The following is a 12,784-nucleotide window of genomic DNA, read 5'->3' as shown; positions in this document are numbered from 1 at the left end:
ATATGTTTACAAGATTGTACCTGTAAAGGTGCTGAACTTCCAATATCTGACACAAAATTCACCTCAAGCCTATATCCTGCAAAGCCCAACCTCAGAGCATCACATGATAACATCTCAGAACAAAGAAACCTAATCATGTTGATAATCTGGGGGGCAGGCACCAGGGGAATCCCGCTATCATTAAAGACTGTCTTATGTCTGCTGAGCACAAGGCCCTCAATCACACCCGTTACTCATAACTAATCAAGAACATTACCTCATAATTTCAAATTGGGCATATAGGGTCAGGAAAGAGCAATATCCTATAAGAAAACCTCAGTCCGTCACAGGTTTCTGCTGCTTCGGCTGCTTTTTCTAACAGGATTCACAAGTCTGTTCCGAAATAAGGAGTCTACACATTTTAGATGACTTACGCCTTTGCTCGGCTTTAATCGAATTTGATGGTCTGCAGAACATTGTGACTTCTTAACAAGTACAATTGGTTTATGAGGGTAACGGGACACAGAAAGGGGCATTAAAAGGTGAATATTTCACTACTATTAGGCCTGAGCTCATGAGAAAATTGCATATGTTTATTTTAAACAATCAAAGCATATTTTTATAAACTGTGGCATAGAATCTGGCATTATTGAGACATCCTAATACGCCTGTCTTGCAAAGCACGATTTACTTTCTGTCAGCAAGAAACTTTGTTTGATTAAGTAAATGTCACCTAATATGAGTAGAGATGCACCAATCAACTGGTCAAAGTTCCAAATCAGCCCTGATCATCTCTGACTGGTGATAGGCGGGTGAGATAATGAAAAATCAGTTCATTACATCCATCAAAGTGCAAAATGCATTAAAAGAGGCACCAAACAACAGAATGTACTTTCATTCATTTGAGTTACCTAAAAATCAGATAAAGAGTAAAGACATCTGCTTTTATGTATACATGGGGATTTTGTGTAATCCAGTATTTCTCAATTAGTGGGGCATGTTTAGCAGTCAGGGTGGGCGTGAGAGGCAAATGGATTCAACGGTCTTTATTCATACTTGAACGAAAAGCAAGCCTCCAGTCACTAGGTGTCCAGCAGTGCTCAAACAAATGGTACTGCCTGTACCAGTGGAAGAAGTGCACAGTACCGGTGTAAACAGAGTTGATGGAAGAGAGATGGAGAAGTTTGTCATCGGAGTAAAAAGAAAAACGAAGGATTTCTCAGTGGCAAGAAATGGGGGTAAACATAGAATCAGAAAATATGATGAAGCCCACCTTGCCCTTGGATTCACGGTTAATACGGTCAGAAATGAGGAAAGAACTGTTTGTGTTTTGTGTCTAAAAACTCTGGCAGCAGATAGCATGAAACCAAACAAATTAAGGGGGCACGTGTAGACTTTACACTCCAGTTATACCAGTAAGTCATTGGACTTCTTTTATCAAATACTCGATGAGTATCGCCAACAGGCCATTCATTTGTGAGCATGGCATCAGTGAATATAAAAAGCACTGCTTGCCTCATACAAAAATGCCCACCACATCGCAAGATGCAAAAAACCTCACTCGATAGGAGAGGAGTTAATCCTGGCAGCATAGACATGGTCACAATGTCCATGGGCGGTGGGGGGTTTATGATAAAACACTACATCTCAATCAAAGGGGTAGCGTTTTGGTAATATTAAAATACATTGTTGCAAAGACGAGACTAATGATTTGTAAGCACCTTTGTTAATACTGGCTAACTTATAGTCAGCTAGCTGACTGTTAGGTAAAACACTACTACACTAAAACTGGCCTCTGCTTCGTATCTTCCTATCTGCACCAAGTTTATTTTTTTTTTATTCTACAGCACTGCATTTGATCATCTTATGGAATACCATTTAAAATACTTATATACAAGTTATGGACCAGTATTCTGCACTGTAGGGGTACCATTACTAGTTAACTGATAATGACGATGAGAACCGGCTTCTATCTATCGTGATAAACTGAAACCTTTCATTCTATTTTTTTAAACATTAAAGACATGGCATTTTTATTTACCTTTTTTGGCATTAGGACAACCGTAGAATTAAGAAACATGAAAATGGCAACATATGGACTAGTTAAACCTGGAATGTATTGAATGAAAAAAGTGAATTCGACATTTTCCACCAAATCAAGGGAAAATCCCCTTGTCTCGTTCTTATGAACAATTTACTCTATTATATGGTCTTCTAAGCTGGATGTATCATTATAATTCTATTGATTATGTTAATAAAGTCAATGACAATATATTATTTTTGTTGACTACAAATCTTATGTAAATAGCCTAGATGACACACTCAAAGCACCTCAATAACAAATCAGTTATGTAGTATAGGTGATAAATCTTTTAAGCTCAGCTGTTTTCAACTCATACTTTTCTGTTATATTCAACACCAACTTCAACATCAAAGCAAGCACAGTAACATTTGTCCTACTTATATATTAAACATGGTAAATTCCCCCTGGCTGCCTTCAAGATTTATGCAGCCAGACATAAGATCTGTTGCATGCACTACATGTGTTTTTAAACTCAGAGAATAGATATTGCAGATGGTGGGTGAGTCTCATCTGCTACTTTAAGTTTTAATAGTTGCAGAGTTCAGAAAGTTAAATTCCACAACTACAACCATATAAAAAAGGTGGAATTGCACTGGGTTTCCCCAAAATATATCATAATATGCTTAAGCAAAGGCTAGCCAATTTAAGACATGAAGGTATTTTTTTATCTCCATTTTAAGTATTCTTGCTAATTGTCGTGGGAAACCTGTAAGGGGACAGATGTCTTAAAACCTGCTGTACCATTACAGGAACAAATTCAGATAGAAGTAACAAAGCTGATTTATAACTTCAACAAGAAGAACAGCTGCCCTGCTTGCTGCCAGCACACCTCATCCTGGACAGATATCCATCCACGTCTTAATTTAGTGTGGCCACCAAAGCCTTGCTGATATGGCTCACGTACTGTTCTGCATGGCCTTTAACAGACTGCTTGCCCCATGCATGACCTGAAGAGGAGCCTGATGTAAATCTTAGAGGACTGCTGATGCTACATGAGCACGATCTGATATCTTGCTGCCGCCTCTTGATTGGGCTCTTACTGTAGGGGCGACGGCGAAGCATTATGGTCTACAGAGGAGAAACCGTGCTCTGTGGGAGACAGAAATCAGTCTGATAAGCGAGTGCCTCAAGGTCTGGAAGCAAGCCCACCTTGGGATAACAGGGAAATGAATAGCAGCACCCGTATCTGCCCTAGTTTATGCTCCCACCACCACATCTCATCAACAATCTCTCCTCCTGCCTGCTCCTTTCTCCCTCTCTCTCCCTCTTCCTCTCCTGCTGCTTGCGGAGCATAAACTGAAAACAGCTGGTTGGAATACCAGACTGATGAAACTCTGCTAAAGAGTTTTTGTGTGTGTGTGTGTTTTCTTCCTGCACATTTTAATAGAACAAAGCTCAAAACCTTAAGATACAATTATGAAAGAAAACATTTCTTTGGTTGAGGTAAACAATATAGTTTATGGGTATAAATAGAGCACACAGTTTAAATAATACATCAATCTACCCACACCCAGATATATACAAGAATCACTACAAGATTAAGTGGTTTTACAATTACTTTATATGAACTACAAATTACTTGAATGACATTGTTTTAGTGGTATATAACACTTATTTATTTTTAAAATACTGAACAAACAAATTATGAGAATCTAAAGACAAAACTGTTTAGAGATAGTTCAGAATTGTTCGGGAAGGTTTTATTTATATTGTATATATACAGATTAGTTGTTCCCAGAGGCTAAAGCTAGCTTTGTTTAAGAAAGGAACTGAGATCATTGCGAACCTCTAGTTCCTATCACATTTTTTTAACCTGAAATGCTTTAGATGTTGTATCTGCAGCACGTGTTTTACACAGGAGGATCATTGGTGGCGCACCACCTCCGACTTCCATTTTCCATGCAAATAATCAACCATCTAATACAAACATGGAAATGATTTAATAGTTCGTAACAAAGCATTTTGATGCCAGAGGGTCTTTTAAGATAGTAAAAGTCTGCTCTGGTTACATTTTTGTCAAAATGGGGCCAAGCTTTAGGTTTAGTCTTCAGAGCCAACCTATTTTGTATCTATTTGTTCAGTACGGACTAGCTGCTACCTTTAACTTTATGGATATTTACACAAAATAAGAGATGCCAAGACAGTTATTCAGAGCAAGAAAAATTAACTGCGTAGAAACTTTTATAAGAACCCAGCATTAAAAGTTTTGAATTATCCTTTCAATTTTAAAGTAATACTGATCCTTTTAGGTTTTGGACCATTGATCAAGCTAAACTAAGCAATTTAACTATGTTATTTAGTGCTTTAGTAAATATATCTTTATTTACTTTGTAACATTGTAAAGCCCTACTAACTAAACCCTTTAGAAACTTTTTTGTTTAACTGCAATACAATGAGACTAAGTCACAGAGCAGGCATATGCGAGACATACCCGACTTTTTCATGGCAGTCAGAATGGCCCTATTCCGATCTTTTCACCTCCACAAAAATCAGAACCGTGCCACTTCCATATGTGATACTAAATTGGATATGTATGTGTTTTAGTATCACAGTTTCCAAAGCGTGTGCAGTCAGAACGTTTATGTCGCATTTTATGTGTCTTTTACGTCATTATCCTGGCTCCGACTATGCATCCAAACAGATTTCTCTACAGACGTAGCAGTCACTGCTCCACAAAAGGCCGTTGTTAATAGTTGTGCTCTCTTTTTTTTTTTACCTTTCTTGTTATGATACGGTCACAATATTGCCTGCTCCCATTGCTCAACAACATAATAATTACAGAGACGGCGGCATCCATTTTTACTTCCATAAACACTGTCCTACTGTGTGACATCTACATTCTCCATCTGCGCACACAGGTCACTTTGGGGTCATAAACTGTTCCGATTGAAGTCCGATGGAGGTCGTATTTAATTAGCACTTTGAACGACCGCTCAAAAAAAAAAAAATCGGATTTCAGCAATAAATCAGAATTGAGCATTAAGTCCTGCAGTTTGAGCACAATCAATCAGTTTTGTAATTTTTGTCTTTAGAGGAACTTTTGGGGAATTCATTAATACAAATAGAAACCCTGGCAATTTTATGAATGTGGCTACATATCCAACTGAGTATAAATATTCCTACTATTCCAGGGGCCCTGCCCTCCCCATTTGGACCAGGACTCTGGGTTAATACCACAGAACGGTCAGGACTAAGATGGTATTCACAAAATGCATAATTGGCTGGCCTCCACCCCCAACTCCTGAATGTCCCATTGCTTTAATCCCCTGTGAAAATTTTTCTTTTCTTGGATTAGCACCTGTTGAGTATAAGACAGCACACTTAAGGTTCTATAAATGTCATCACATGCGTTGGCATGACCAGTAGTTTCCTCGATTAACAGCTACAGGTTCTGAATTCACTGCAACACCCAGATCTTTGCAACTCTGCAACAGGGGTTTTTGGTTGTTATGCTGCACAAACAAGGTCAATAACACATCTTGAATCTGTTTCAAGGCTTTAAAAGTCGAGACCTTGGAGTGAATTCAGGTAGATTGGAGCTGTTCACCTTCGCCCACCAAAACTTTCAACTCAAACACAAGTTTGCCCGAGTGTTCGTGGGAAAATGCAATGCACCAAAACCAGCGGCAGCCCGGGCCAAACATAGCAAATCTGAAAAACACATAAATTGATTTTAAAAAAGGAGGGAAAAAAAAAAAAACATTTGCACACATATATTCATCTTGGCACATCAAAGGGATTCATTGATGTCACTGAACATGGGGAGTCTGCGGCTAGAGAGGGGAGATGTTGGTTATCCTTTTCTCAAAGGGTGCAGAGATGCTCCTGATGGGCCCTGTGCTCGAGAAGCCAGAGAGTGCTATAAACAGAATTTCTAATGCCAAGCGGGTGAGTGGGTGGGTTAGGTAGTGAGCTAGCAGGCTATGGCATAGCAGAGAGGAATTGACGCCAGCTCCAGCCTTCCACAGAGACCAGAGAGGGAAGGATCCAGACCAGGACTGACACCATTTCACACAGATCTGTGCGAGCGAGGTTAGGAAGTGAGCATGGGCATCCATGATGAAAAGGAAATGCAAATGGGAGATGCATGTTCGCGTAACAGCCAAAATGAAAGGCTGCAGGAGAGGCTAAAAGCAGCTTTGGTTTGTGTTCACACTAATTACAACTAAACTCAATTGCCCAGGAGCAGATAAAAGTGGTGGAACTATGTAACTATTTAGACTGTAATCATCTGTTCCTTTTTACTCCAAGCCCGAGCATAAAAAATAATTATTGAAATTAATCACTCCAGGCCAAGAGCTCTCTGCATTTCTGTGGATCTGCTTCTAATTGAACAGAGCTAACAGATTGCTGTAGATGTGTTTGCCTTTGAAGGAAAACTCCTTTAAAAACTAAAAACCTAGTCAGTAATGTTAGCTCTGTTGACACAGCGCTTGGTTGAAAAAATATTTGAGATTCAGGAATACAACACAGACGGTTGTCAGAACGTGAGCTGTGCACACTGTCCCCTCTGTTGCAAAATATCCACACAGCCTCACCTGAATGCAGACCGCTCCTCTGGCTTCTGCAGACAAACATACAGCATGCATGGCTGCATGTTTGCTCGTTCTTGCACACACACACACGTGCACAGCAAGGCAAGGTGAGTAACATGCCAAGTCAGCCACCTGATGAAAAGACACCTCCACACAAACAGGCTTTGCTTATGCAAGGAGAGGCCCTTTTATTCAGCCAGACAATGTCTGTGTTGACTTTTCTTTGTCTGCTCATTTTAAAGCACCAAAACCAGCAGAAAGAATGACAAGAAGAAGAAAAAAGAAGTCAGAGAGGCATGCAATTGTAGCAAATAACAAGTTCAGACTTATACAAGTCTTTCCTATTCATATCTCAATCTCAAACAGTTTTCTATTCAACAATCATGCTCGGGAGTTTAAGCGTCCCACCACGTTATTTGTTGAAGATATGTTTGAGCAGCTCGCCTCGCTCTCGCCTGCTTGCCACCTCTCGCACACAAGAGGCATTTCGCTTCTGAGTGGTGGCGATGATGACGGCAGTGTGGCTGGCGGAGTTATCGAAAAGTGACGCGGGTGGTGGCAAGAGGTGGCGTCCGGCGGGGTGCGAGTTCACCAATTTAATCTGGCACTAGTCTGTCTCTGCTGGAACAATGAGCTGGATTTATCGAGCTGAGTTTGTGGAAGGGGAGAACGAAAAAAAAGAAAAGCTGCACAGCAGGCAAGAGTCTGGTGGAACATCTCTGCAAACATAAAACCTCCTCCTCAGCTCTCGGTGGATTACAGCGGAATGTCAGCTCTGAGCAGGCTTTAAATCAGTTATGCTTGGCCCTCAGGGGAACTCTGTGCTGATCCCATGTAGGCCTGTCTCTCATTGCTTGTGATGGGGTTGCCACATTCAGGTTTTTTTTATCAAGTTGGGGACTTTAAATCCTTTATCGTGTAGCGCATTCTTGAGTGAAATTACTGCGTAACGGCTCTTGAGCAACACCTCCAGTTTGTTGTTTGCTGCATGCATGGCATACATTTGATGATACTAGAAAGTCCATAAGAGAGGGAGAGAGGCAAGCACATATATGATGTATATGTATTAAAATATATGGCGGCGGCATACATATGCAATTACAACATTATTTACTCAAAGCTGTAAAAGTATAGGTCCCCACCTTCAGATAAAAAAAAAAAAAACTTGGATTTCGCTGCCCTGCTATGAATCATGAAGTCTGGTTGACAGACGCAACTTTTAATGCATCTCAAGCAGCACAAGTACAACCGCATACCATCCGAAGCCCATAAAACAAACCTCTTGGCCCCAGCAGGGTTTTCCAAGCCATGCAATACCATAAAGTGTTTGCCAAGCACCAGGAGTGTTTGCACCCATCTCTCTGGCTAATCTGCGCATTTCTCACAGAGTGATGCGACGTTAAATGTAACTATACAGCTCAACAGGTTTAACCCAGACACTGAACGGACATGCTGGTGCAAGCCAGTTGTAAAATATCAGCCGTCGGGTCAGACCGGGACGAACACGACAGAGATCCGCAGATCTGAACGGCCCCACAGCACCCAGAATGCAAGTCTAAAAAGGTTTCAACATGAGTCTCTCATCAATCACACTCACTGCATTGCATTCACACTAAGCCATGAGGGCAGGGCAATATGGAGACCTCAAGACGACCGCTAAGTATGCCAGCCATTGTCTGCCTGCTTGTTTTCTGCCACAGCGATGATTGACACAGTCAGCGCACTCTGTCCCATTGACCTCATTTTCTTTCTCTTTTTTAAATATGGAGGATTATATGCCTAGAAAAGAGTGTAATTATTCACTGCGTTGCCTGAAGCTACAAAGATGGCTGTTTTAATTTTAAATTTGTTTTAGCCCACAAAAACATATGGAAGTGAGAGGCTTACACAAGGAAACAAACAGATAGACTGAGCTATGGCTAGATTAGTAAACATTCTAGATCAGTTTATAGTTGTGACTTTTTCCCTGAATTAAACCCAAACACTGTGACCAAAGAGGGTTTCCCTAAGAACAATCCACCAAAAACGCAACATGGTTTCAGGGTGGTCATTTACCCCTCAACTATTTCATAGTTTTTGAGTTTGAGCCATTATAAAACCAACTTTCTTAGCTGCCGGTAATGTGGTTATGTGACTCCAGTAAACACGGGATTTCTGTAAGTTTCGGTCCGTTAGGGATGTTTAATGGCAAACTTGGTTCTGTAGGTTCACAGAGAAGCAAGACTTTCTGGGCCTTATAGCTTTGTCACTCCATAAAATAACACCAGATTTTCTCACAGACTTACAAAAAAGTAAGATATGAATACCTTACTGTATTTCTATATAAATAAACAGTCAGTCCGTCAGTCATTTTCTACCGCTTATTCCATATAAATAAACATATACTATAAAAAAGAAGTCACAAGAAGAACCAACAAATGACCAATAGAACAAGTTTTTACAAGTTACCAAAAGTCAATTAATCAATTATGGAAAATATGGCATATTCGACTTTTCAAGGCCTGAAATTGAGATTTTTACATGTAAGACTCAAGACATCGACTGTCCAGGCCTTGTTGCTTCGTCATAGCATAAAATAACACCCGACCTTCTCAAACATAATAAATAAATGCATGCACTGGATTTCTCAGTGAGTAGATAAAAATATAAAAAATGTTTATGAACAAAAATGTAACTTTTAGAATGTAAGATTTAAACGTTGTTTTAACACACTGCAGAAACCTTGTAAACAATATCTACCAACAGCAGAAGTTATATTTTTATATTTCACAACATTGGTTCAAACAGGAACAGAACCCTAAATCAGTGGAAATGTATACTAATCAATTCACCTCTTCACCATTTTATTGTCTTACTCTTTTTGTACACGCTCACATTGACAACCATTCATTCATAATTTACTGTAGAGGAACCTGGTCTTATAGGTATTTTTATTTGTTTAGGGGTTCATAAGCTGTCAAATGTCATAAATCAACTGGCCCAAAGAGGAATAAGACCCAAAATAAATGGAAATAAGGTGCAATACAAAGTTTTCCGCTAATAACAAACAACAGATTTAGATTATGAGAGAGCACTTATCTCCATAATTTATGGTAAGACTCAGCAACAATGAAAAAGAACTGATATGCTTCTGATATGGTAAAAATATATAAATACAAAATTGTTTGTTTACGGGTAGGAAATGGAAGTTTAAAGGGACCAAAAGGCAATGTTTGGGTACAAAATAGGGGAACAATTTGACAAAGGAGCGAAGTGACTCGAAGCTAAAGCTGGACCAAAGATCAATTTGCAATCATTATCTCAATATAAAAGTCTGCAGTTGCAAGTCCGGCTTGGCGGCAATACTGGGTAGGCTTTTATACTTCAGATGCATTGATGTTCTGTCTAAAAATATTATATCTGGCATCATGAATGGATTTTGACTGCCCTAGAAGACTCGAATCTGATTTGGAGTTCAATGTCCAAAAGGCCAAACTTTACAGAAAGTGGTGGGAACAAGGTAAAGTGGGAAACAAACAATGTTAAGCCCTAAATCCAAGCTCATAACAACCTATTGCTAGTATTCCTCTGAAAATCCAAAACTAACAACAGAGACAACTACGGATCTCATGGTCCAAGCAGAGGCAGCCATTTAGTTAATGAGCTCCAATGGAGACCTCCAATGAAGCCATCAAGACTGCTCAGAATAACAATGGTCAACTAACGCCTTTCTAATTGAATGGAAGGAGCAGGCAGGCGATGTGAGTGGGCCTGAAACAGTGAAAAGGGAGACAGAGGGGCGGGGGTGCAGGGGTGTCTCTTCAGTCAGATGCCTGCCAGGCTTTAACGAAAGTACTCGTTTTTTTGGGGAGGGGATGTGACAAGGTTGGGGTAGGGAATTAATGGGGGGAATTTGGAATAGCTAAAAGAAAAACAGGGGTTATCCCAAGAAAGTTTGCACAGCTCCAAGGTAGGATTTTTCTAATAAGCCACAATCCCAATTATTTGAAAAAGCCTGCATTTCTACCAATTGTGCTGTATGACCACTCACTAGAAAACACATCAAAAATAACTGCAGCAGACAAACTAATGCAATAATTGGTTTAAAACCTGTGCAAACAAAAAGTACAACACCACCATGCAACAGGCAAACACAGCCCTGTGAATTCTGCGTCAACAACACTCGCTTGAGACTGTCAGCCTTATCTAGTCATCGAAAGTCTCTGGAAACCGTCTTCCACAGGGCACTGCAATATATTACACTGTTGCTACTGGGTTGCACATTGAGGAAAACACTAAAATCACAAGGAAAGCAAACTAGTGGATGCAAAAAATAGGAGATCAATGATTTCTGTAACAGATGTCTGAGGAAGACCAAATACAAACTTAAATAAATTATAAGGCAAGGTCATTTGGGGGAAAAATAAAGTAAAATGTTTTGGATTTTTTTTTTTTTCAAATAAAACTTAATGAATAAATCTAAGATCCATACAGAACAAGAAGTTCAAATGCAAGAAAAGAGTGGGTGGTAGAGAGAAATTTATACCCCCTAAAAGAACAAAGAGGTAGTTAGTACTGCTTCTTGAGAGGCCACTTGGAGGGAATATGGCGGTCTGGCAGTGCACAAGGAACTTTCACACACGGCCAAAGTTTTTTTTGTTTTTTTTGTTTTGTTTTTTTAGCAGAGAATGACAGAATTTGGAGAAAGCATGAGCATAGAGAGCACAATATCCCACCAGGAAAACTTACTGTTCTTGCACTGGGAGACAGCGAACCATTGGATAGGTATGGATTGGTGAGGTCAGGAATCATAAGAAACGGGTAGCCCGGATAGTGAGGGCTCTTAAAAAAGCCACCATCTTGCTGTCTTCTTAGTGCTGTACAGGAAAAGAAAAAAACGTAGTGGTTTAATGAAGCAAAAGCGACACGTTGTTTTAAAAAAAATACTATGGAGCTTGAACTGTTTACCTTCACTGAAGTAATCTCTTGTTTTCTCATAACTTTCTGAGTCACTTCTGGTTTGAGGGCGCCTCTCTGCCTGCTGCAGAAAGGAAGGACATGCACGCACACGGATTAAAACTCCACACTCCTCTTAGTAAACCACTTTTTTTGTCCATTTGCACAACGTGTTTTACCTCCGAGTCTGACGAGCTGCTGTTGTTTTCCGACTCGTTCACTAAGGAGGACTTCACGTCATCCAGATCCCTCTCCGCGGAGACGTTTTCGGAAATCTTCTCCTCCTGCTCCCCTTCGTCTTTAAACGAGATCATTTCATCGTTGGCCCCCAGATCGTCCCCGCCGCCTCCGTTCAGCTGTGGCATTTTGGCACCCGAATGGAAGGGATCGAAAGGGAAGGAAGGATAAAAATAAAAAAAAAACACAACGCGTAAAAGCAGTTTTTCTTTTTCTCAGTCAAAAAAAAGAAAGCCACTGGTGGAGTAAACTAACTACAATAGTTCATGTTTCACAACTCCCCCTTCATCCTCTGAACTTGATTCCGTGATCCATGACCAGGCTTGTGTTGATAATCCACACCAAAAAAGTTGGGAAAATGACGATAAACGTTTGGCTTCTGCGCCCGGATGCGCAGCAACTTGGCAAACTTTCGCCTCTTTCGCAGCTTGCGGACAAACTTGCGGTCCCTGTACGCGTTTTTTTTAGCGCTTGTGCTCCCGAGGAATAGGAATAATCCTCTCCTCTTTTCAGAGCCAGCATTTACAACAACCCTACTGAAGAGAAAGCAGCACGTCCGATTTTATCTCCTTCATATCCATGCGTAAGAAACAATGGCTCAAGTGAAAAGAAAAACAGCAGGACAAAAAAAACGAAAACACGCGTCGCAGAGCTGCTTTCCTTCCCTTTATTGAACAAAGTTGCGTTGTGTTCCTCCACGACACACACAAAAAAAAAAACGCAAAGTTCAAAACTAGGAAAAAGGGAGAACTCAAAAGAAGTGGGAGTGGGGAAAGGAAAACTGCTCAACTGCTCGCCCTTTCCCTCCACATTGCTGCCGGAGAGTGCGCTCCGAAAAACTACTTGGGTTGTTGGAGTGGAAGGAAAGCAGCAGCCCCGTCCGTAGAGGAGGAGTTTAGAGCGCTGAAAACCGACACTTCATTCAGCAGCATGCAGATCAGCTATTCTTAACCCTCGAACCACCTACCCCCCCAATCCCCACGCCAACACACACACACGCACACACACACAGCAA

The 12,784-nt window shown here is 40.5% G+C and overlaps 1 protein-coding gene across 3 annotated transcripts in view; it reads right to left on the bottom strand.

Annotated features, from left to right (window-relative positions):
* The window catches only part of tcf7l1b (transcription factor 7 like 1b), a 45,976-nt gene extending 33,353 nt beyond the window's left edge, over positions 1 to 12,623 (bottom strand). The window contains exons 1-3 of one of the 3 annotated variants that reach the window (XM_047382315.1): positions 11,712 to 12,623; positions 11,545 to 11,617; positions 11,326 to 11,453 (exon numbers count right to left, since the gene is read on the bottom strand). In XM_047382315.1, coding sequence (XP_047238271.1) covers positions 11,326 to 11,453; positions 11,545 to 11,617; positions 11,712 to 11,897 — 387 coding nt within the window. In that variant the 5' untranslated portion in view covers positions 11,898 to 12,623. The remainder of the gene's footprint in view (positions 1 to 11,325; positions 11,454 to 11,544; positions 11,618 to 11,711) is intronic. The other 2 variants (XM_047382313.1, XM_047382314.1) reach the window with 2 other exon arrangements.
* Between the last annotated feature and the right edge of the window lie 161 nt (positions 12,624 to 12,784).

Source organism: Girardinichthys multiradiatus, chromosome 12, assembly GCF_021462225.1.
Source record: "Girardinichthys multiradiatus isolate DD_20200921_A chromosome 12, DD_fGirMul_XY1, whole genome shotgun sequence".
In the NCBI taxonomy this organism is placed as follows: domain Eukaryota; kingdom Metazoa; phylum Chordata; class Actinopteri; order Cyprinodontiformes; family Goodeidae; genus Girardinichthys; species Girardinichthys multiradiatus.
This window is presented reverse-complemented; position numbering and strand designations above follow the sequence as displayed.